Source organism: Crinia signifera, chromosome 19 (assembly GCF_055691185.1).
Source record: "Crinia signifera chromosome 19, ASM5569118v1, whole genome shotgun sequence".
In the NCBI taxonomy this organism is placed as follows: domain Eukaryota; kingdom Metazoa; phylum Chordata; class Amphibia; order Anura; family Myobatrachidae; genus Crinia; species Crinia signifera.
The window spans coordinates 54704563-54728622 of record NC_139226.1 but is presented as its reverse complement, the minus strand read 5'-3'; the positions used below and the strand labels follow the sequence as shown (position 1 = coordinate 54728622).

The 24060-nt window shown below is 44.3% G+C and overlaps 1 protein-coding gene across 3 annotated transcripts in view; it reads left to right on the top strand.

The window, feature by feature from the left end:
* ODAD1 (outer dynein arm docking complex subunit 1) overlaps nt 1-24060 on the top strand; it is an 81705-nt gene that overhangs the window by 46892 nt on the left and 10753 nt on the right. For 2 of the 3 annotated variants that reach the window (XM_083162605.1, XM_083162607.1), the window contains 3 exons: nt 6278-6441; nt 7746-7849; nt 13361-13454. In XM_083162605.1, the coding sequence (XP_083018731.1) occupies nt 6278-6441; nt 7746-7849; nt 13361-13454 (362 nt within the window). Of the gene's footprint in view, nt 1-6277; nt 6442-7745; nt 7850-13360; nt 13455-17004; nt 17033-24060 lie in introns of those variants that run through there. The other variant, XM_083162606.1, reaches the window with a different exon arrangement.

Sequence of the window (24060 nt, the reverse complement as noted above, 5' to 3'; positions counted from 1 at the left end):
GGCTGGTGAAACTTTACAAGCTGCATTTACATCAATGCATTTACTGTATACACCATATACCAACTGCGGGAAGGGGAAACCGGGATGTTGTATAGGGGGCATGGCCGGAGGGAGAGATGGGTGGATGCACAATCCCATCATCATGGCTCTGTCTCCCAGCTATACAGTGCCATAAAGGCAGGCCTTATATGGTAAGGGGGCGGAGCTACAATGAAATGATTCAGCGCAAATTGCATCATAGCGTCCCCCTTGGACCACCCACTTTGTGTAACTATTGTGCCCCACAATCCCACTTTGTCTGTGACATTTTCCCCCACTCCTGTTCTTTTCCTCTTCTTTTTCTCTCTCTTCCTCCATGATTTCCCATTTACTTCCACATTGCCTCTATTTCTCTCCTTTCTTTTGCAGCCATCATTAGTGTGTTCCTTCGGCTCTTGCCACTATGGCCGCTATTACTGCAAGGGCTCTAAGAGCTTCTTAGATGGAGAAAACCATGGGCCTTATTCTAGTTCACTCTTTCTGACAAAATCCTTCTTAGAGGACTGCAGGGGGGCAGATGTAAAATGTGCAGAGAGAATTAGATTTGGGTGAGTTATTTTGTTTCTGTGCAGGGTAAATACTGGCTGCTTTGTTTACACTGCAATATAGATCTCACTTTGAAGTAAAACCCCATCCAAATCGAATTATATCTGCACAAGTAACATCTGCCCCACCTGCAGTGCACATGGTTTTGTCCATCCAAGAAGGATTTTGGCAGAAAGAGAGAACTAGAATAAGGCACCATGTGCACTGCAGGTGGGGCAGATGTTACTTGGGGAGAGAGAATTCGATTTGGGTGGGGTTTTACTTCAAAGTGAGATCTATATTGCAGTGTAAAAATAAAGCAGCCAATATTTACCCTGCACAGAAACAAAATAACTCACCAAAATCTAATTCTCTCTGCACATTTTACATCTGCCCCCCTGCAGTGCACATGGTTTTGTCCATCTAAGAAGGATTTTGTCAGAAAGAGTGAACTAGAATAAGGCCCTATGTGTGTGTACTGTATATATATATATATATATGTGTCTCAACTACTTACCGGTGCCTGTCTCAGCTCCACTCTTTGGCCCTTATTCTGGTTGGTGCGGTAATATCCGCGTGCGTTCGCGCCGCCGATGTTTTGTGTCTGCGCATGTGCAGAGGCGTCTCTGCGCATGTGCGAGCGGGGCGTACGGCCAAATCCCGCATGATATGTGAACACACCGAACAGGGGGTGGAGAGGGGCGTGAAGGGCTATTTGGGCTCATTACCATATGCATACGCCCCGCGTTTCATGGGCGTTCCCATGCAAACGCTGGGCGTACGTATGGTAATGCGGCCGTGACGCACGTGTAGGGGGCGGACATATGACATCGCCGGATGTCAGCTGCCCGCCCAGATCCTTGCTTTTGCACGGAAAAATGTCCGTGTGGTCTGAGGTTGCGGGAGCTGGTGGACCACTCGGTCCTGCATTCGATGGTCTGCGACCATTGAATGATGGGGGAGGTTCCCTGAGATGGAGGAGGCGTATTCCATGTAAAATACACGTGCGGTCCGTTCGGCCAGCTTCTTACCGCGTACGGACGGAGTTGGCGATCCGTATGGAAGGCGGGGTTTCGCACGCACGGTCCTGGCCGCATATTCGGATCCGGCCGCACCGATCAGAATAAGGGCCTTTGCCGCAAGTTATACTGCTGTAGTCATACTGCCAAACCAACTCTTTCCTCATATCTATCCAGTATTCTGTAGTTTTGGGGAAAGAGTTAATTTGGGAAGCACAGAGACATGATCATGAGCTCCGCTATATAAATGATTCAGGAGGGGAGGGGAGGGGTGCCTAGAGCAGAGTGTGTGTGCGCAAAGACATGGATCACTTTTAAAAGTAATTTAGTATACTTTAGGCATAGAGCTCCAAATTGGATAAAAACCCTTTAGTGTGGAAAACTCTTAGTTCTAAGCATTCTGCATAATAGATCCCATCCTGTTTTTCCTTTCAAAAGTTCTAAATTCAATTTGAAAATACAATGTCAGCAAGCTGATATTGTGTCTGTTCAGTTGCCCCTACAGTGCCAAAGGTACACATTTGAATAACTTTTGTGTTGTAGTCAAGTCATTTGCATTCATAAAGAAACACAAGGAGCATTAAAATCACTGGCATGAAACAACGCTTTGACCTTCAGCAGTTCTTACTGTGAATGGTAAAACACACATTTGAAATATGTATTTTGTTCGGCATTGTACTGGAATTGTAATCCTACTCGCCCTGATTACTAATAAGTGATACAGCCCTGTTCTGCTGTCCCTGATTATGAGCCATGGAAATTGTATATCAGGATCTCAGTGGATCAGTAGAAAATTACGAGGAAGAGACTTTCGCAAACCTTTCCCAGCTAACTCTGCATCTAAAAAATTATTCAAGCATTCATTTAAGGGGCATTGTACGATTTCTTTTAGTATAATAGGATAAAGAGATATACTGAAAATGATGCTTACTAGAATTAATTTTTAGGCTTAAATAATTAAATTATGCTATTACTCAGAAATATTGTGTAACACATGGCAACTGCTGAGATGCTAGTTGTTTTTTGTATTTATTAAAAGCTAAGATTGGTTGCTAAGGGTTACTTTACATCTGTGTACACAGTATCATGGTAGTAAATAATGGGTTACATGACTCTTACAAATTAGAACAAGAATAAGTTTTATGTTGAGACATTCAGAATTTTGTTTTCATTTCTGTATAAGCCGATCTAGTCATTCCGATGGTCAGGCTGAACAATACAATCATAGAGGGCGATTCAGCTATGGCTAATAAATGGCATGATAAGCAGGGAGAGAGATCTTGCTTGTATAGCCTACACATCGTAGCGGTACAAGCAAAAAATATAATATACAGTGATTTACAACTAAAAGTATACATAGTAGCAAAGCAAGCTCCATGCAACCACTTTATGATACAGTCATGGTAGGCACTTTGCTTATAGCTTGTAAATTGAGCCATGGAGTAAATCCACTCTCTAAAATTTTTTACAATATTGATGGCTTTGATGGGTTTAAAACAGCAACTGTATTAGATGTTAAAGAAGACCGGTTTAGCAGTTATTACAGTTGCCGTTTTAAATCAAACTGTCAAAGTATAGTCTTCCCCATAGTATGGACAATGCAATGCTGTAAACATAATACATTTTATTTGGTTTAATGTTTTTCACCGCATTAGGCAGGTATCTATAAAGCTCTCTATCCATACATGCTGACTTTTCTTCCCTCTCCTATGGCAGGGGGTAGAAAGGTGTAGCGGGAGGGAAGATGGGTCGGCTAGGGGGAAGACGTGGTTATCGTGGTTCTGCCCCCACTATATAGTGCTGTAAAAAATGCACTGTAGAGCTGGGGTAGGGCTTGTGGTCTATATGTGGGGGGGGGGGGGGGGGGGGGTGTTGGTTGCGGGGGTCAGCAGGGATGTGGGGGATTTTCCCAATCTTTTCCAGTGGGCCAGGAAGACCACTCAATATTTGATAGCCTCCTGGTCATTCCAGGAGGGTAGGTAAGGTTGCCTCTCTGGCAGCGGCAAAGCTCTGTATACAATGGCTTTGTGCATGCAGAGATCTCCGAGAACACAGAGCCTGCGTCTCTTTCCCAGGGACATCTCTATTGTGCATGCGCAAATCACTGGCAAAATGGCTGCAACTCAATTTACCTTGCAAGTTCTAACTGCAGTGCCATCCGCTGCGGGATCCTGGAGGGGTAAATATTAAATGGGTGTGCAATGTAGGCCTCCCTGTACCTCAGAGCCCTTGTGCACAACTTGCACCCATTATATATATATATATATATATATATATATATATATATATATACACCAATGGCTAATTTATCCATGTCTAAAGCATCTTCTCCTATATCACATTGGCCACTGTAAACTTATCTATGCATGCATGACACCATCGTACCACTCTGCTTGAGTGCTATGGTACTACACAAACATATAGGGATGAGTTCCAGGCTGACCCCACATATATTCTGTATTTGCCTGCAATCATGCATGAATGGCTGGGCCATTATATGCTCCATCTCTGCTGCCTGTATACTCTCTGTAACTGAGTACGGCTGCAACAACTGCACTGCAATACGCCCAAACTCATGTTTTAGTCTATCCGATTAGTGTGTTTCCTACACTATTTTTTAGTGGTGCCTGCTATTATCAACTGTCTACACCACAAAATAATACATGCTTACAGTGCCGGATTATCCATGGGGCAAAAGGGACGGTCGCCCCTGTGCCTCCACACATCTAGGACCCCACACCCATCACCACACTGCTGCGGCGGTGGCGGGTGGGTGGCAGGCAGCGGAGTCGGGCAGTGCGGGGTGGGCAGGGGGTCCCTGAGGCGGATGTGAAGTCAGCGGCAGGGTCCCTGCGGAAGATGGGAACTAGTAGCGCTACTAGTTCCCATCCATTGCACGGACCCCGCTGCCCAGGCACCAGGAGGGGCAGATCTGCCTTTGTTTGGTGTGGGGGCTGCCTCCGTCTGGGAGGGGGCGCTGCCTCCGTCCAAGAGGGGAGGCACACAGACCATTTGTTGACCAGGGCCCCCACAGACCTTAATCCGGCCCTTTTTTGGTATATGTGGGCTTGGACTGATTCAATTCAGATCTAACAGGAACAAAACTGATTTTTTTTAGTTTCTGGATGTATCTATGGGTTCTGTAGATTGAGTACAGAGGGAGGAAGTTCCTGCATGATTGACTGGTAAAATTGCCTCATTAATCTTTGATTAAAGAGTTCTTGCTAATGCTTTGCATACATTTTTATTTAAAAAATAAAGCTTAATTACTTCCAAAGGATCGTGTTCCTCATCCATGTTATGTTGCACATGGTTTAGTTATTAATTGAAATCAATGTTTCCATGGAACCCCATAACCATTAATATTAATCAAGTTGTTGTTTCTTAATCTGTTGTTTTTTTTTATTTCTTTTTTTTATTTTGTATTTGTGGTTGTTTTTTAGCACAAATATTTGAATAATGCATTGTGTCGGGATGTATAGTATTGGTTCTTTTGAGTTAATTATTTCTGTTTGAGTAATCTATTTTATATACAGTATATTGTGAAAACATGAAACTCATTCATATAAATTGTTATATTATTGTTTTATATTACTTTGTCAGTTACTTGAGCATTGGTACTTGTTTCCTAGAACGGCCACAACGATTTAGATCGTTGTGGTCGTAAGATAAAAAATCGGATCGATCGCATCGCATGCGATTTGGTCGCATACGATGCGACCGATCCGATCGACCGATTTTTCACCCGATTTTTTTTTTTTTTTCACCAGATTTGTTTAAATTGCCCCCCCCAAATGTTAATAAGTGTGCTAGACCCCACGATAGACGTGAACCCGAAGCGTGGCGAGCGCAGCGAGCCCGCGAGGGGCGGCGGTGCGCGTCCTCCGACCTTTTCATTCCCCTACTATCCACTAGGGCGTGGAGTGAGAATATAATAGTGTGGCGAGCGCAGCGAGCCACCGAGCCCGAAGCGTGGCGAGCGCAGCGAGCCCCGCGAGGGGACGCGTCTAACTTCACAGGTATACGCGTCCCCTCGCGGGGCTCGCTGCGCTCGCCACGCTTCGGGCTCGGTGGCTCGCTGCGCTCGCCACACTATTATATTCTCACTCCACGCCCTAGTGGATAGTAGGGGAATGAAAAGGTCGGAGGACGCGCACCGCCGCCCCTCGCGGGCTCGCTGCGCTCGCCACGCTTCGGGTTCACGTCTATCGTGGGGTCATGGCGGGCACATAAAAAATGTGAAATGGGTCATATTGGCCCATTTCACCTTTTTTATCATTTTTCCCTATGTGAGATGGACTTAATCAAGTCCATCTCATCTTGTGCCATTATAATGGCACAAGACCGACCGATTTCAATGTTAAAAGATTTTTTAACATTGAAGTCTATGGAAAAATCGGGTCAATCGGTCGGTCGCATCGCGGCCGATTTTAATTGGTCGCGACCGACCGATTGACCCGATTTCTGTCAATCAAATGGAAAAAATTGCAAAAAATCGGCCACATCGTGAGGATCGTGTCCCTTAATTAAGAGCCACGATCACTCACGATTGTGGCCGTTCTAGGAAACAAGTACCTGAGCATTTTTTGAGCTTTCTAGTGAAGTACATGACTATTATATCTCTGCATTTAAGTGTAAATGGCTAGGTTTCGCATATTCTGCTTTCTATTAAAACAATGGCTCTTATTACTTAGGAGTTGATTCTTTGTTCAGGAACACAAATTGTGACCGCTCTGTTCTGGACGAAATGCTTGGCTCTTCTTCCAGCATACGCGAGGCAAACATAATGCAGTACCTTGGCATCATCGAGCAAAAAACTAACGAGCTGTTGGCCGCTCAGTCTTTCCTGGACTCCAAGGTAAGCTGTATAACTTCATCAATGTACACAGAAACACCAATGAGGCCAAGGCATGGTTAGAATAGATAATACTGTATCAAGCACAAAGCATGTTTTACAAAGTGTTCTTAGACTAATATATTCCCCAGTGAGATGTATCCGTGGCACAAGAATCCAATCTCAGACCAGTTTTAGAAACAATATATAGAAGTGGTGTCACTGTACAGTGTTCCGCTCTTTGCCAATGTTAAAATAAACTTTAGATTTTTTACTTTCATTACCTTCAACCTACATTGATTGGACAAAGGTGAGTACATCTCAGTAACATGCATGCAGAGATTGGTAAAACCTAGATAACACACGGCATGAGCTGTGCATGTACTCCCAAATCCCTCAACACTCCTGATTACTGCCGTCCTGATCACCGACACAGGCCGAGAACTTTTGCATTCAGGAAAGGCTCTTGGCAGATTATTAGCAGTGTGATTTTGGCCAAAGAATAATTTGGCCACAATGAACTAAATCATTACACGTGTACATGCTGTGTTAATACACTGGATAAAACACAATAACAAAATCCAAATGGCTTAAAAGAGAATTGTCAGCAGAAAAATAATCTGGCACGTCATTGTATGTTTAAAGGCCCATACACACTGGGCTACTTTTGAGCTGAAAGCAGTTTACAGTAGTTTACTCGTTTGTGCTGCTTTCAGCTCGAAAGCCGCCCAGTGTGTACGGGTCAGTGATGAGCGGTGATGCGCCACCCCGCATCATTGCTGGCCCAGCCGCTCATCTGCTGGTATTACCAGCAGATGAACGATGGGGTGGACAACTTTCCATAGCTTCCTGCCAGTGGCGTAAGTTCATCCCAGGTGCCCGGAGGCAAGAAAAATATTAGTGCAGTCCATGGTCCTGCTAGGAGGGGTAATCAGCCTCGGAAGCAATATTGAAGGCTTTCAATTAACTGATGCAAATTTGCAGGGGAGGAGAGGTGCCCTCTTGGAAGCAGGAGTCCGGCGGCATATGGCTCCATTGGCTCCCAGAGTTACGCCTCTGCGTCCTGCTGTGGAAAGTCGTCCACCCCTGGGAAAATCGCTAAAACGGGCAAAAATCACTCAGTGTGTATGCGCTGAGCAATATTCAGCCAAGCGATTTTCCCCATTATTGTTATCCATACACGCTGGCCAAAATCGCTCAGTGCGTACAGTAAGTATTTGAGGCATTTTGACAAATATTGCTACATTCATAATTCAAAATTGCGTTTACATTTCTAGCATATTATTATCTGTGTTGGAGAATTCAAAACTATTGCTTTTTTTTTTTAGAACTATGACAAACCGTATGATCCTCAAGAAACAGCCCGCGTCCTCCTGGGCCAGCTGGAAGATATGCAGCCGCCAGTGTTTGACATCCAGCCCCCGACCACAGGGTGAGGACAGGGTGTAACTTCCATAATCTGCACTCGGAAGTTTGCGGACATCTCATTTTTTTTAAACTTCAGGACAGTTGGTACTCTGTTGCAGGGGATTCCAACATATGGTCCTCCAGCTGCTGTGGAACTACACATTCCAGCATGCCCTGCCATAGTTTTGCTATTACAGGAGGATAAATCTGGCAGGACATGATGGAATATTTAGTTTCATAGAAACTGGGGGGGGGGGGGGGGGGGGTTCGGGGGGCTGTAAATGAAATACCATAGATTTTTTTTATACAATATACATGCTTTGATAGCAATAAATAGGATTTAAACTCTGCTACATTATCCTTACAGAATTAAACAGTACAATAGGTGCTGCTGAGAAGCATACCAAGAAAAACACAATTAGACGTGCTAACAAATATTAATATACCATAGAAATAAATGAATGATCACGCTGTTAGTGCATACAGTATGCATGACTGTACAATCACAAAACTAATAACAGAATTAATCATATATGGTGGTGTAATGGTTAGCATTACTGCCTCACAGGGGTGTGGTATGTGGTTCCGACAGTCGGATCCCGACAGTCATTAGCCCAACGTTGGGATCCCGACTTGCCGGACTCAGACAGCGTGGGCCACGCAACAAAGCCCCTTGCGGGCTCGCTGCGCTCACCACGCTGCGGGGCATGGTGGCTTGCTGCGCTCGCCACCTATTCTATTCTCCCTCAATGGGGGTCGTGGACCCCCAGGAGGGTGAATAGCCGACGGCCATCGGGAACCCGGCTGTTGGTGTTTTAACAGTCGGGATCCTGACGTTGGGTTAATGAGGTCACCGTGAAGCTGGTTGGTGGGCAAATATTTCTTGGCCAATTAATATAACAAGAACTTTGATTATTGATTAATAATATGGAGTGTGCATGTGCACCATGTATTTTTCTTTGCAGAACTACAAGTCCCAGCATGATGGCACCTCATGTATATAGGGTGTGCATTCTAAGATTCCCCCCCCCCCCCCCCCCCCCCCACAACATACAGCCCAGCAAGAACCTTTGCAATCTGGTGGATCATTAATGCCTAATCATATGAATGCCTATTTTCCTATAGATTGGAAGCTTGTGATCAGGGCTTTCCTACTCCTATTACTGTCTATAACCTACCCAGTTTGTTTTCTCACTGTGGTTTCCAATTGTAAAGCTCAAGAGAATAACCTCACCATCGGGTATCCTTATGCATTCACTTTAATAAACTTAACACTGTAATACAAAAGCAAGAAACAGACACAAGTGCTGGCGTTTCAAAATTAATGTAAAATGTATTGATTGACGATTGACAGTTGACTGAACTATGATCTGACTATAGATGGTGGCGGCACTAAAGAATGGTCAGGGGTGGCATCACCACACACAATCCACACACCGCTGGTAAACAACTCTCATTCGGCAACCCACCCATGCTGGTGGTGTAACCCATCTCCCATCCTGGAGGATAGGCTAATGAACATATCCATGTCGGGAGAGCGCACCCACTATCTACTTAACTACTCAGGGCTGCCATCAGGATCCATCAGGAATTTTGGGGCCCAGGACTCATTTCCAGTCTGGGCCCCCCCATCCTCACTTGACTTACCATAACCCGGCTCCTGCTCCCCATCTCCTCTTCCACTGAGCTGCAGCCCTAAGGTCCTGGAGCGCAGGCTTCTTCAACTCAGGATTCTGTCGGACAATTAAAAGGCAGTGCCGGCTGGTGGGCCAATCAGAGCTTGCGTACCGGCAGCCGCTATGATTGGCTGCCGCTAAGCGAGCTCTGATTGGCTCAAAAGCCTGTGTAGCATATTATTTGCCCACCGGCTTCCTGGGTTGAATAAGCCTGCGCTCCGGGACCTGCTTTGTTCAGCGCATTGAGCGCAGCACAGCAGAGGCAGTCCGGGGAGTTGCGGTGAGCAAAATGAGCTGCCCGGCCCCTTCCAGAGGACAGGGCCCATGACAGCTGTACCCACAGCACCCCCCTATTGGCGGCCCTGTAACCACTACATATAAACAAGTGACCTTCTTTACCACTGCCGAAAATAAAACATAGGGATGGGAGGGAGGGGAAAAACTTCACAAAGAGGCCAATCACACCACTTCCTGTCCTGTCCAAGACTGCCCACTCCTCCCCTCTTACCCCTACTGGCTAAGCCCTTCCTAATCAGATCTCGCAGCAACTAACCACAGGCTTCTTAAAGTGACAGCATCACAGAACAACCCTGTGCTTAGTCAGCCATCGGTTTTCTTTTGCTGCACTATACAAGAAACTGTTAATAAATAAATAATAATAAATTATACTTCAGCACGAATAAGAAAACAAATCTGTGCTAGCCTTTTAGTTCATTATCCTGTAGTACTTGATGGGCTGGCAGTAGTGATTTATGAAGCTTAGAAATTATTGCTGTGTAGACAGAACATAATTATAGTTTATGTTTAAGCTTTGCACATTTGTGGACCATAGCTGTCTATAAAATTAATTACATTAATTTTGTACCTCGCTGCTTTTTTATAAAGCAAGTGAAAATATATTGAGAGTGATTTGCACATGACTATCAGAGTTAAGTATTCCAAATGTTTTCTCAGTATTTTATATCCACCGTGAATAATGCCGCTACATCCCAGCAGCCTTGAGAATAAAATTTGAACCAGGGTTCATAACAGCCATGGACATAAATTTAACACAGTCCTAAAAGATATAAGACTGTCTTTGTCCTTAATTGCTATTTTAACTTGTCCACTGTGGTAGGGGTTCTCCAGCTCTTTAATGACTGTCATTATTATTTTTTGCCTGCTCCCCTTGTCTCTTCCTGTTACTCTTGTCTCTGGTATGCTGACATCATTTTCCTCATCTCATAGCCTTTATTCTGGTTCACTCGCAAAGGCAAATTCCTTCTCAAATGGACAAAACCATGTGCACTGCAGGTGTGGCAGATGTAACGTGCAGAGAGAATTAGATTTGGGTGGGGTTTTACTTCAAAGTGAGATCTATATTGCAGTGTAAAAACAAAGCAGTCAGTATTTTCCCTGCACAGAAACAAAATGATCATCCAAATCTAAATCTATCTGCACATGTTACATCTGCCCCCCTCAGTGCACATGTTTTTTCCATTTGTTGCCATTGTCTCCCTTGTTTCTTGCCTGCTAACCTTGACTCTGGTATGCTGCCATTGTCTCTTGTTTCTTCCCTGCTAGCCTTGTCTTTGGTATGCTGTCATTGTTTCCCTTGTTTCTTGGCTGCTAGCCTTGTCTCGGGTATGCTGCCATTGTCACCCTTGTTTCTTGCCTGCTAGCCTTGTCTCTGGTATGCTGCCATTTTCTCCCTTGTTTCTTGCCTGCTAGCATTGTCTCTGGTATGCTGCCACTGTCTCCCTTGTTTCTTTTCTGATAGCCTTGTCTCTGGAATGCTGCCATTGTCTCCCTTGTTTCTTGACTGCTAGCCTTGTCTCTGGTATGCTGCCACTTTCTCCATTGTTTCTTGCCTGCTAGCCTTGTCTCTGGTATACTTCCATTGTCTCCCTTGTTTTTTGCCTGCTAGCCTTGTCTCCAGGGCCGGACTGGGACCAAAAATCGGCCCTGGCATTTTCAGCACACAGGCCCACCTGCTATGGCCACACAGGCCCACCTGATTGTGACCTTCATTCATGATAGTGTGGCACGCTGATGGGGCAGTGTGGGTACAGTCACTGGTGAATCTAAAAATGGTAATGGGTGGTCCCAGATCCAACCACTCCAGGCGGCGTAGCCGCGCTGCAAAAAGGGGGACATGGCCTCATGGAAAGGAGTCATGGCATTGCAAAAAGGGGACGTGATATTACACATTATACCACTACAAGTCCCTTCAGTGGGGCCAGAGTCTGCCTAACAATGTAACAGATCCCTAGTACAAGAAGAATCAGCCTGGTACTGTGGTTTAACTAAATACATTAACTTATGGCAATCATTCCTGGCTGGGTGACACTGTCAACCAACCAGGAATGATTGCCATTAGTTAATTTGGTTAAACCACAGTACCAGACTGCTTCTTCTTGTGCTAGGGAACTTTTAAACAGAGTTGGTGTAAAACTGTAAATGTACCTCATGTGCTGCCTGAGTCCTTCTCTCCTCAGCAGTCTGCAGTGCAGGCTGCAGCCGCCATAGCCAGCTAGTCAAGATGGGAGTCAGTCACTGGGTCACTCCAAGGCATCCATGCTGCACTTGATGGCGCCCACCCGCCGCCCGGCCACTCAGCTCTTCCTACACAGTTAAGGTACTTGGAAGGCAGGTGGGCTTGCGCCATGACGTCTGACGTCAGACAGTAGGTCTAAAGTCCACAGATTCCTCTCAGGTCTGCCTTTCCTTTCCCCCACGCCAATCAGCCTGCCTCTGCGTCTCCCTGCTCAAGCCGGAGCTACTCAAACTGGAAGCCGCCGAAGGGGGGCTCAGTACGGTCGCACCATGACGCCATATGCAAATGAAGGCAACGTCCGCTCAGCACAGTGATGCCCAGGAAGCGGTGCACACTGCTGCTGAGCGCTCAGTACACACTACCACTTTAAGTAAGCAAAATCGGCCCAGCTGGTCATCGGCCCTTCTGGCATTTGCCAGAAGTGCCAGATGGCCAGTCCGGCCCTGCTTGTCTCTGTTTCACTTGTCTTTTGCCTTCTCATTGCTGTTGTTCCCCCATTGTTGGTTTTCCAATGCACTTGTCTGGTAGTCTTCTCCCTTTGTACATACCCATTGCTTGTCTTCCTTCTCTATTGTCTGCTGCAGTTATCTATTGTTAGTTATAATTGAATGTAATGCCTGATATCTGATTTCTGCACTGGTATAGTTTGCATGGGAAGCATAAACATTTGATGATATGTGGTATATGTTGGAGCCGCATATATAATACATAACCACATGTAAGGACATATAGTTGGTATTAGCTAACTGGAAATATTCACACAGTAGGTGGATAATCTTAATGGATTGATTGAGAAGTCCAATGAATGAAATTGAACGGAAATTGAACGATTTCGATTTGATCCCGATGCACAGCCCAGTGGCATCGAAATATAATCGAAAAATATACTGTAAAGGCAAGACTATATAGTCTAAATCTAATGGGTGCACCACGCTGTGCGATTCGATCCAGGATTGAATAAAAAAAGGAATTGCACCGTGTGTGCAGCTATTAACTTTCTAGACACCAAGACAGGACCCCTGGCATTCTATACTGTAGTTCTGCAGCTGATCAAATAACCCCTATAAGTTATATAGAAATTACATTTGTTCAGGTATAACATTTTGTGTTTTTTTTTTGAATGTAGTAGATATATACAGTAGCTGCTATTGGGGAACAATTGTATAATATAATTATACTATAAAAGCTACTGATGTATATATTTGCACACGGTGTTAAGAGTGCAAATTTCAATGAAAAATGATGTAAAAAAGAATATAAATTTGTAGAGTTCTGTGCTATATAGAGGACGTAGCTCATGTTCTTTTTTCCTGGCTTATTTCAGTGATGAATATGACAGTGACAGTGAGACCCCAACAGCAGATGAAGATGAGAGACCCCTAACTCATGCGGAACTGCGGGAGAGAATCATGAGGGGGGTAAGATGTATTATGCAAACATGGCCTTCCCTGCAGATGTACAGCAAGTATAACATTAGGGATTGCTCAGAGGTGCATGTAATCCGCCTAGTAGTGTAACTGACAAATGTATGATTCAATGACATATACAGGAAATATTGAAGGTACTAAGTACAGTCATTTAAATAGAGCAAAAAGACAAAACGGCAGAAAAACAAGTGACCGTACACAGTGCTAGTGCTATAAACTAATGGCGCCTACTTTCTACAGTTTCCAATATTTTATTTAAATTTATCACACATTCTATTGAAGTGCAATTGTGCACCGTGCCAAAACCATGTTACACTGCTAAGGGCCAATTTAAACTATGTGGGTAGTAAATGATTAGGGCTATGGCATCCTAGTATAAATGTAAATCTCAGTGATAAAGCTGCACAATGGGGCCGTTACTGGTTGACTCAGTAAGCCGACCATCGTATGATATCTCCTTGGCTCGCAAATAAAAGTCGGTGAAAACTAACTTTTATTTGCGTGTGCCGGGACAAAGACAGGCGGGCGGCTGATGTCGTATGATGTTACCCACCCGCCCCTGGCACACCTCGTCCTGCCCGCATTCCCATGGCAATGGCCAAAGTTTTCATGGGTATGCCTACGAAACGCTGGGCATTCCCCTGGGGAGACACCTGACTCTGCCGCCACATGGCCCTGGCTCCATGCGAATGGATCGGCGACTACCGGTCACCAAAGCCGTTCGCACAGGAATCCTGCACATGCGCATAATCTATTATGCACATAATAAAATGGTCTTGTTGCGAATTCGCTGGGGACCGAATTAATTAGAATTACCCCCAATATGTATATACTGCATGTGAAAGCAGGCTGTGTTTTCCCTGCATGCAGATAAAAATTGCTATAGCACCTCTGCATGTAGCATGCGTTACAGTATCCTGATGCATTTGTGTCCCTCCTGCTGGATAACTTTCAGTAAGACCTACAGTGACTAGAAGGGGGTTTATAGCGCGCCGACGGTCAGTATATATTTTTACGCCTCTTATAGTTTTAAAAACACCATATACCTAAAACTAGGACATTGTGTAGTAAATGTTAAAATGGTAGGGCGTCTTCCTTGTCCCGGTGGTCATGTATCTGTCACTTCCTGGTCCTGGACTTCTGAGTCAGACGTCTAGCATTGAGTGTTTCTGAACTAAACCTAATTCCTTCCCCGAACTCTAACCCTTGCTCTAGTTTCTAACCATGTCCTCTGCCCCACCCTCAGCCTAACCCTAATCCTTACCATCTGCCCTTTCTCTAGTGCCTACCCCTAACCTCCTGCCTCCCACAGCCTAACCCTAACCTCTCCCATCCTGCAGTCTAATCCTAACTTCACTTGTCTAGCAGCATAACCCTAAATTACCCCTTCCGTAGCCTAACCCTAACATGCCTCCTCCATTAGCCTAACCCTAACCTTCCCCTCTCTCAGCCTCACCCTTATCCCTACCCCTCCCTAAAGTGCTTAACCCTAATCTAACAACTCCTGCAGCATAACACTAACCTTCTACCTCCTTCAGCCTAACCCTACTGTAGCTTAACCCTACCCTCTCCCCTCCCTCAGCCTAACCCTTATCCCTACCGCTCCATCAAGTGCTTAACCCTAATCTACCAACTCCTGCAGTGTAACACTAACCTTTTACCTCCTTCAGCCTAACCCTACTGTAACCTTCCCCCTCGTGTAGCTTAACCCTAGCCTCTCCCCTCCCTCAGCATAACCCTTATCCCTACCCCTCCATCAAGTGCTTAACCCTAATCTACCAACTCCTGCAGTGTAACACTAACCTTTTACCTCTTGCAGCCTAACCCTACTGTAACCTTCCCCCTCGTGTAGCTTAACCCTAGCCTCTCCCCTCCCTCAGCATAACCCTTATCCATACCCCTCCATCAAGTGCTTAACCCTAATCTACCAACTCCTGCAGTGTAACACTAACCTTTTACCTCTTGCAGCCTAACCTTAACCTTCCTGCAGCCTAACCCTAATATTGACTTTCTGCCAACCTAAAAAAAGTTGTCTGTTGACATTTTATTAATGTTAACATCATAACTGACGACATTTTGGTGTTAATGTAATGAATGTCAATATTGTCACTGTTGACCTTTTGACTACATCGTGGAAGTTTGAAATAATATAGCCCACTACAGTCAGTCAGACTAGTAAGCATAGCCCATTTCACACATGCAGCTACATAAAAGAGCTATTTAATATTTCACAGTGAAAGGGCCCAAATAACTGTGTGATTAGAGTAACCTACAAACAAGAAAAGGAGGAAGGCAGCAAATATATTTAGAAGTGACGGTTTATTAGAGTCCCAGGAGTGGGAGCCTGGGGCGCCGAAGCTGCTGTCATCTCCAATAAGGAACTCCTTTGTGTTTCTTGTTGACCTATTTGTCTTTATTTCTTAGGGCATCTTATCCTGATTGTCCCATAGAAATATAAACGGATTTGGGAACTTTTCAAATAAAACAAATGCGTCCTCCCACAACTCTGATTAGCCTTGGGCTGTAAAAGAAGCCTTGGGGCTGTCCTACTTGCACTCATGCAAAATGTATTACAAGATATCAAGCAGAAGTAAATACATCACAATATGAAGAAAAGGTGGATTTAGTAATTCTGGGTCAAAAATTACTTTCCCACTAATTATATTTAAGTGCTAAATAAAGTTACTAACTCAGAGGGACACGAATGATATGAAATCAAGGTCATAATTGTTCTTACTGAAGAAGAGATCAGGGTTTTGACATGTGAGAGATGCCGTCTCAATATATATTATATGGCAAACATAGGGTTTGTTTTTTAATCAAAGTATGCATAAAATGAATTACCATTGGTGTCTCAGAAGTTAAATTACATAAGAATTCTATTCTTGCAAGAAAAATAAAAAGTATATTTCTAACAGTTCAGGTGGGTATGCATTAGGTGATATGTCATCCAATCCAGTATGCGTGTAACCCATACTGCGCGCTCCATTGGGACGACCTGGCAAATGATAACGAGCACCCTGATGATGATGACGAGTGTCAAACCAATTCAACAGTCAACAGTCGGATGATTCAAAGGATGCATCACCATGCAGCCCGGGGCTAGAGGTTTTAAAACCACCATAATGTATATCACAGGCAGTTTGAGTCTTCAGCTTCCACCCAGCTCCAATATATAACACTTTCCAAACCCTATGCAAATCGGACCGCTAGTAAATCCCCTCAGTGCCTCAGTTTCTTTCCCAGTGGAACTCATATTGACTCATGAAATGTATTGTATGGTATATTCCTTGGTAACACAATCGTAGAATATCTGCAGGTTAGGCTAACCTCTCCTATCATAGTAAATAAACATATCTAATTTAATTTGCATTAAAGAGTGAACTCACTCTTTTGCTCTCTCTCTCTCTCGTTCTCTCTCTCCCGTTCTCTCTCTCTCTCTCTCTTTCTTTCTTTCTTTCTTTCTCTCTCTCTCAACTGGTTCGGGTTTCTGACCAATAATGTTTATTATGATTTGAACTTTTTTTTAACGCAAATACAGTGACTTAACTAGGTATTTGTGAGCCCCCTACCACCCACCCAGTACTGTAGTACGTACACCTTTGGCACTAGACTAGAACATGTACGGGAAAAAAAAACAGCAAATATGCTTTAGTGAAAAAACTGTTTAAAAAGAAACATCAATATGAAATCAACTACGATGTAGAATAGAATTCCTTTCCTTTCAATGTTCTGTTCTGTTATACATTCATATACCTACTGATCACTGACTTCTTTCATACAGGGACATAAATAAATGTAACTATTTTGTTAGGGTCCCTATGTGATACCGACTGGAAAATAAAACAATATATATCAGGACTGACTCGCCCCACCCTAGTGCAATCTATTGGTGGGTTTACCATCGATGGTCACCAACAATGGTATAGTTGGTGAATAATCTCAGTTGTATGAATATGAAACCATTGACAAGGGTCATCCTTGCTCTATTACTAACCAAGCAAAGAGTTAAAGTGGGAGGGCTAAGTGGGTCACATGGGAGGGGGGGGGGGCGAAAGCGAGTCTGTGGATCCTAGCTCCTAGGTGAAAAAAAAACATAAGGGGGCACATGCTACTAGAGTAGTTAGGTCTCCTTAGCTTTTATGCCCTGACTCAAAGATGCGTTTACATTTCACAAGTGAAAAAAATGTTTAAAAGACCACTTAACCTCAACATTTACATCTTCAGATCTAAATCATAAAAATGCATTGTCCAGTCTTAGCATTACATTCCACTTAGTAAAGCATTATCCTCCCATTTTAGTCATTTGAGTTACTGTGACTAGCCCAATATACCATACAGTACTGGCAATTCCACAAAGCATACCTGCCATGCTGACAGTCAGTCTGTCGCACATCCTAAAGGGCGATTTTGAGCTGAAAGTATCTCAGTATTGTTGTTTGAGCTGCTTTCAGCTGGAAAGTCACCCAGTGTGTATGGGGCAGCAATGAGTGGCATCATTGCCAGCCACCGCCGCTCATCTGCTGGTATTACCATCAAATGAGCAACGGGTTGGGCGGCTTTCCATAGTATCCTGCTATGGAAAGTCTTCCACCCTCTGGGAAAATTTCTTGGATGGGCTAAAATAGCTTAGTGTGTATGTACTGGGCAATTTCCTGCCCAGCAATTTTCCCCATCATCGCTCTGCATACACGCTGGGCAGAAACGTCCAGTGTGTATGGACCTTAACATGCTGCTTAAGAGGAGTAAAAGAGAACATAATGGGGAAAAAATAATAAAATTCAAATGACTTAATGTAATCTATTTTTGCTCAGCCTTTGATACATTTTAATGTAAGACATCGGCTATACTCTGTTTAAGGGGTCAGTGAATACTTTGTTCTTTGTGAATTCGCACAACTATAATTTATCCAAGAAGGTTAAAACAGAATGGAACTGATGTCATTTAAATAAATCAAAATTCCTCATCCAAGACTGAGTGTCTCTTTCTACTGCAAGAAAGGAGAAGTGACAAATTGGTGATGTGGCTTCATGCTAACCTGTCTCATTAGCAGCTGATGGCCTCAGTCACTGAGATCTCAGTCTGACACATCGCACCCTGAACAAATCTTTATTGTTGGATCAAATAGGCACCTACAAATTGGTTTACGTTTCATGGAAATAGGAACTGACGGAATGATACAGAATGACACAAATTGGGTATTTTTATTATCTTTTTAGGTTTCCAACGTTAGTATTCATTGGTCATTTTCGTTTTGTAATTGCTTTCAAAATTCACAAGAACTGTAGCTGCATCTTGCAAGGTAAATGTTACATGCACACCACATCTCAGTATTCCACATAGGAATTTATCATTGATTTATTAGACCCCATGCTGATAGACATCTCTGGAGATATGCCAGCATTTTATACTACTACTACTACTACTACCAGTGGCGTAACTACTGTAAGGTAGCCCCAGCAGCCGCTTGGGTAGAGCAAGCAGCAGCAGGCTCTGTGTGGGCGCCAGCACCAACTCGACGCACTGACATGCTGCTGTCTGTCGCTGCCTGCTGCCTGATTACCATAAGTAAATGGTCCAACTGAATGCATACTGTACTGTATCAAGGAGGGACGTACTGTACTGTATCAAGGAGGACGTATTCAAACACATAATGGTTTCTTTAAAGACAAAGCATTTCCCATATCCTCATGACACATGCGTGATGCGATCTGTACACATGAAGTGTCCATCGATAATTGGCCACCTTGCAAAATCGATCGGTCTGAATAACCCACTGTTGCGGTCACTAGTATGCACTCTACTATATGGTGGCCAATATGAGCCCGACTAAGACCCGTTTGCTGCTGATTATCAAAAGACTGCCCATTGCGCACGGTCCCTTTGCGAAGGGACCATGCGAAGGCTAGCCTAGCAAGGTGATTGACAGGCTCCTGGCATTTGGGGCGGAGCTCTGGCATTTTCAAGGAGTGTCCCGGAAAATGCAGGTGTTCCCCGGCTGTTAGGAGGGAGGGCAGCTGATGCCAGCAGCGACCTCCTTATCCCTAAGGACTTCACAGCGCCAAGTGAGTCTAGACTAAACGCTGCGAGCAGGGGGAATATCATTTGTTGGTGAGTGATTTTCCCTCTGTGTGCATGGCTGCGAACGCGGGCAGAGGGAGCTGAGTAGGGCGGCGTTTACATGCTCGGTGGGCTCCGAATACTTGCAGCCCAGTCAGCAGGTCTGATTCAGGCCCTATGATACATCCAGGGTTGTATAGACCCCCAGGGGAATAGTGAATTTATATATAGTATATGGAATAGTATATTACCTTATACTTATACATATAATAATTGGGTACATGATTGTGCATGCACTAGCAGCATTTACTATAACTTACCATACTATTTACTGTCTAATGATTAGAAAAGGCAGCTGATCCTGCCACCTCTGAAGACTGGCCACACCCCTAAACATGGACCCTTACCACTACATTTCCTGGTGTGCCCTTCATGCCCCAGTTCAACACTGGATACATTTTCTACTGAATGACAATGAATTTGATCTAGTGAATTGAACGTGTACACTGTGCCTTGAAAAATAGAATGCAAAAGTGCAGATCGAATGGAAAGCAAAGGCCAAATTGAAAGGGGGTGGAATTGGGGAAATCGAAAGAAAATCAAATCAAAAGTAAATCGATGCGTCTGTACACACCTTAAATTACTAGATTACTAACTACTTATTCTTTTGGATCGCTGCTGCTTTTGTTACTGTTGACCATACTCTTCACGTACAAACAGTGCAGCCTTTAGGTGTTCAGCCCTTCTCAGTAGCGCACGCAGGGGGGGTTTCTAAGTACCCAGAAACCCTCCCAGGAGTCTAAGGGCCCTCAGATGAAAGCTGAGGGTCCCCTCTTTCCATGGGTATAAGAATTGTAAAAATCGGCCCTTGGGAACCGGAGATATCTGACTTCAAAGCAGTGGTCCCCATCCAAGCCTGTTAATTGTTATTCCCAGTCAGATATTTCAGGTTCTGTCTGACTTAGAGTTTTTCTGAGGGTATATTCCAAAAGGTGGGTCTCTAATGTACCCAGAACCAGAGATATCAGCCTTCCAGCAGCTGGCTACTGCTCCAGCTCCAGCTCCACACACCTGGTATGTAGTTTTATATACTCGTTGGCAGATTGCTCTGCCTCCTGAACTCTAATCCCCTAGTCCCCAATATCATTTGGTAGGTGGGATTCTCTAGTTTTTAATTCCATTAAAAGCTAAGAAATCTATTTCTGGGAACTGGAGATATCTGCAGTCAAGCAAGCTGTCCTCAAGGCAGAAAATTATGAATAATAAGCCCACTCCACTATACACCCCTCCTCTGCGTATTAAACATCCTCTACCACCCTGGAAGTTATGTATCAGGGCCCCTTCATTCATCCCAATGCCCTCTTCTCCCACTCCATCTCCCACCATCGGTGCAGTAAAGGGGTAATTAGTGGAAATTACTGATCCAGGCCCTACATGCAGAGCGGTTTATATAATACCCCCTACCACCCGCAGGACATCAAAGCTTCCCCATCCCTACCGCTGAAGGATCGGTAGGGGCCCCAATACATTGCTATGCCCAGGGGTCAAACACTGCTGTTGACGCCCCGTATGTATGTATGTATATGTATGTATATATATATATTTTTTTTTCTAATTATTATTATTATTATTTATATACATTTGGTCTATCTATAATACTTTAACTGACCCGGCATATACTGGTTCACCTAAGTGTCCATCTCCGTGCTTTGCTCCACCCCTCTGGAAACCCCCTTCTGAAAATCCTGCGTTTGCCACTGCTTCTTGGTTCTCATCCTACCTATCTAACCGCTCTGTCAGTGTTTGTTTCTCTGAACATGGATTATACTCAAATCTACATATCCTCCACAGATTTGTCACCATCGGTCACTAAATGCCTTACATATCCTCCACAGATTTGTCACCATCGGTCACTAAATGCCTTTTTGCCCTGTCATCCCGTATGTCATCTCTCCACCTCATATTTAATATGTCCAAAACAAAATTAATTATGTTAACCCTGACCAATAGTAGCTACCAACCTGATATCTCCATCTTTGTTAAGAACTTGACAATAAATCCTGCCCGACAAACTCACTACCAAGGTGTCGTCTTTGTACAGGTCGGGTATCCCGTATTCGGGCATCCCGTATCCAAATTATTCCAAAAACCGTGTTTTGTTTTGTTCCCCCCCCCCCCCCTAACCCTCTTTTAATACTTACCAAGTCCTCCGGCGTCCACGGCAGGCCTTCAGCATCCTCTCCGGCGTCTCCAGTGGTCCCAGGAGTGCTTTGGAACTTGCGCAAAGCACTCCTGGGACCGCTGGAGACACCGGAGACGGTGCTGGTGGCCTGCCGTGGACGTCGGAGGACTCCATGGACGCCGAGGGACCATCGGGGACCCACCAGGGGCAGGTAAGTATAGCTAAAAAAAAATTATTCCAAAAACCGGAATATTCCCTTATCCGGAATGCTCGTGGTCCCGAGCATTTCGGATAAGGGATACTCAACCTGTATCTCCACATTTAATCTGTCACACAATCTTATATGCATCTAAAAACACATAATCAAATGATGCCCATACCTTACACAAGAGACTGCAAAGACCCTAACCCATGCTCTTATTGGGGTTTATTTGCTAAGATGGGAGTTCTATTTCAGATGGGATGTTGCTATGGGCAACCAATCAGATATTGGGCAAAATCACTAAGAATATGACTACATCTCAGTCGCATTCGTATTTTGGATATGACTGGCACCGGTAGTGTATTTGTATTTGGTAGTCGTATTCTTTTTCCAAATTTATTAACCTGTCATATTTTTACAATTTGTATTTTTTGATGGCGTATTTGGACTTATGGAGTCATATTTTTGTTTGCATATTCATATTTTGGTCTCCCTATGTATTTTTGCAGATTTTATGCCTTCTATGTGTGTGTTTTATACATATGTATTTTGAAGAATACGCAGGTAAATGTTGCTTAACAGAAAGTAACTTTGTGCTAAAAGTATAAACTTGGGAGTGTTCTCTCAGCCATATAACAAAAAACCCATTACCTCCCTAGCTCCTTTTGGGTTAGATAGGCGTGGTGTGGAGTGCAGGAGAAGTTGGAGTTTGCTGAATTATCTAGTGATTGTTGAGTGTTTTATTTGTTTGAAAGTTGTCATGTGGTTTGTGTTGTAATTTAATTTTGTGATTCTTTATTTGTGAGTGAAGTTTATATGTATATGTGTGTGTGTGTGTGAGAGAGAGAGAGAGAGAGAGGTAAGGAGAAGGAGGCATTCTTTGTTTGTCTTTTTATTTTTCAGTGTGTTGTATGTTCTTGCGTGTGCAATGTCTATGTCTGATAGTGAGAGTAGTCAGGTGGGGGTGTTTCAATGAGGGATACGCAGCCTCCAAGGAATCTGCACAAGTTGCTGCTGATGTTCTGTTTCATGACACCAATGTCTTCTTTGATGCATGTGTAACAAGCAGAGAAGTGTCTTTGTGTACTTAATGGGCTTTTATAAGGCACTCATTTGTTCATGAGAGTACCTGTGGGCCAATATCTGAGTAATTTCACATGTGAAAATATTGAAAATGTGAAATACGCCTGGAAACCATAGTTTTACTCACACACAAGACCTACACAGACGAACATCTCTTCACTTATCTTCACTTATCTCAAAAATATTTCCCAACTGGACCTCTTTAATCTTCACAAAATCTATGTCACTCATTCACACTCATTACTCGCTCCCATTCATGATTGCAGTTCTTTTTTTGGGCTGCACCCACACTGTCGACTGCCCTCCCACATACAAGAAAAGTCTCCAAACCTTTAAACATTATCTGAAACCCCACCTCTTCAGTCAAGAAAATTAAGTTCCGTAACCGCCCACATGACTCTCATAAACCTTTCCTATCCAAGTACATCCCCACCAAAAGGTCCCCACATATCCTCACTTATTTTCTCTTTCTTCACATTTCCATCCACCTGACCCCTGGCCACCATTGCTGTGTGACCATATCATACAGCCACGAAAAACCTTTGCAATCTGGTGGACCTCTATGCAATACATAACACCTATCCTTGTGTATTAATGCCTATTTTCCTAGAGATTCAGGGGTAGATTTATTATAGCGGCGCCTATCGTGCCGCTATAACAGTTCCTGCTTCGCCTCATTAGCGAGGCGAAGCAGGAGGGGACACCGACAAGATCTATTAAGATCTTGCCGCCGGAGTGGGGGAGCGCTAACTCCCCCCTCCGGCGATGTCCCTCCTGGAGACAGCGCATCAGTTAATACTGATGCGCCATCTCCTTTACCCCCGGCCGGCTCACTGCGCATGCGCGGGATCTCGCTAGTCTCGCGAGATCCCAGCGCAGCTCAGCGCCAGCAGCAGGGACAGAGCTGTCCCTGCTGTTAGGTATAGGGCATCGCCACCTGCAGCTGGCGAAGTCGACAGCTGCAGGCGGCGGAACGGTCAGCGATGCTGACCGTTCATAAATCTGGCAGGAGGCAGGGGCGCAGTGCAAAATATCGCCCCTGCGCTATGCCTCCTGCCCCACACCGCCGG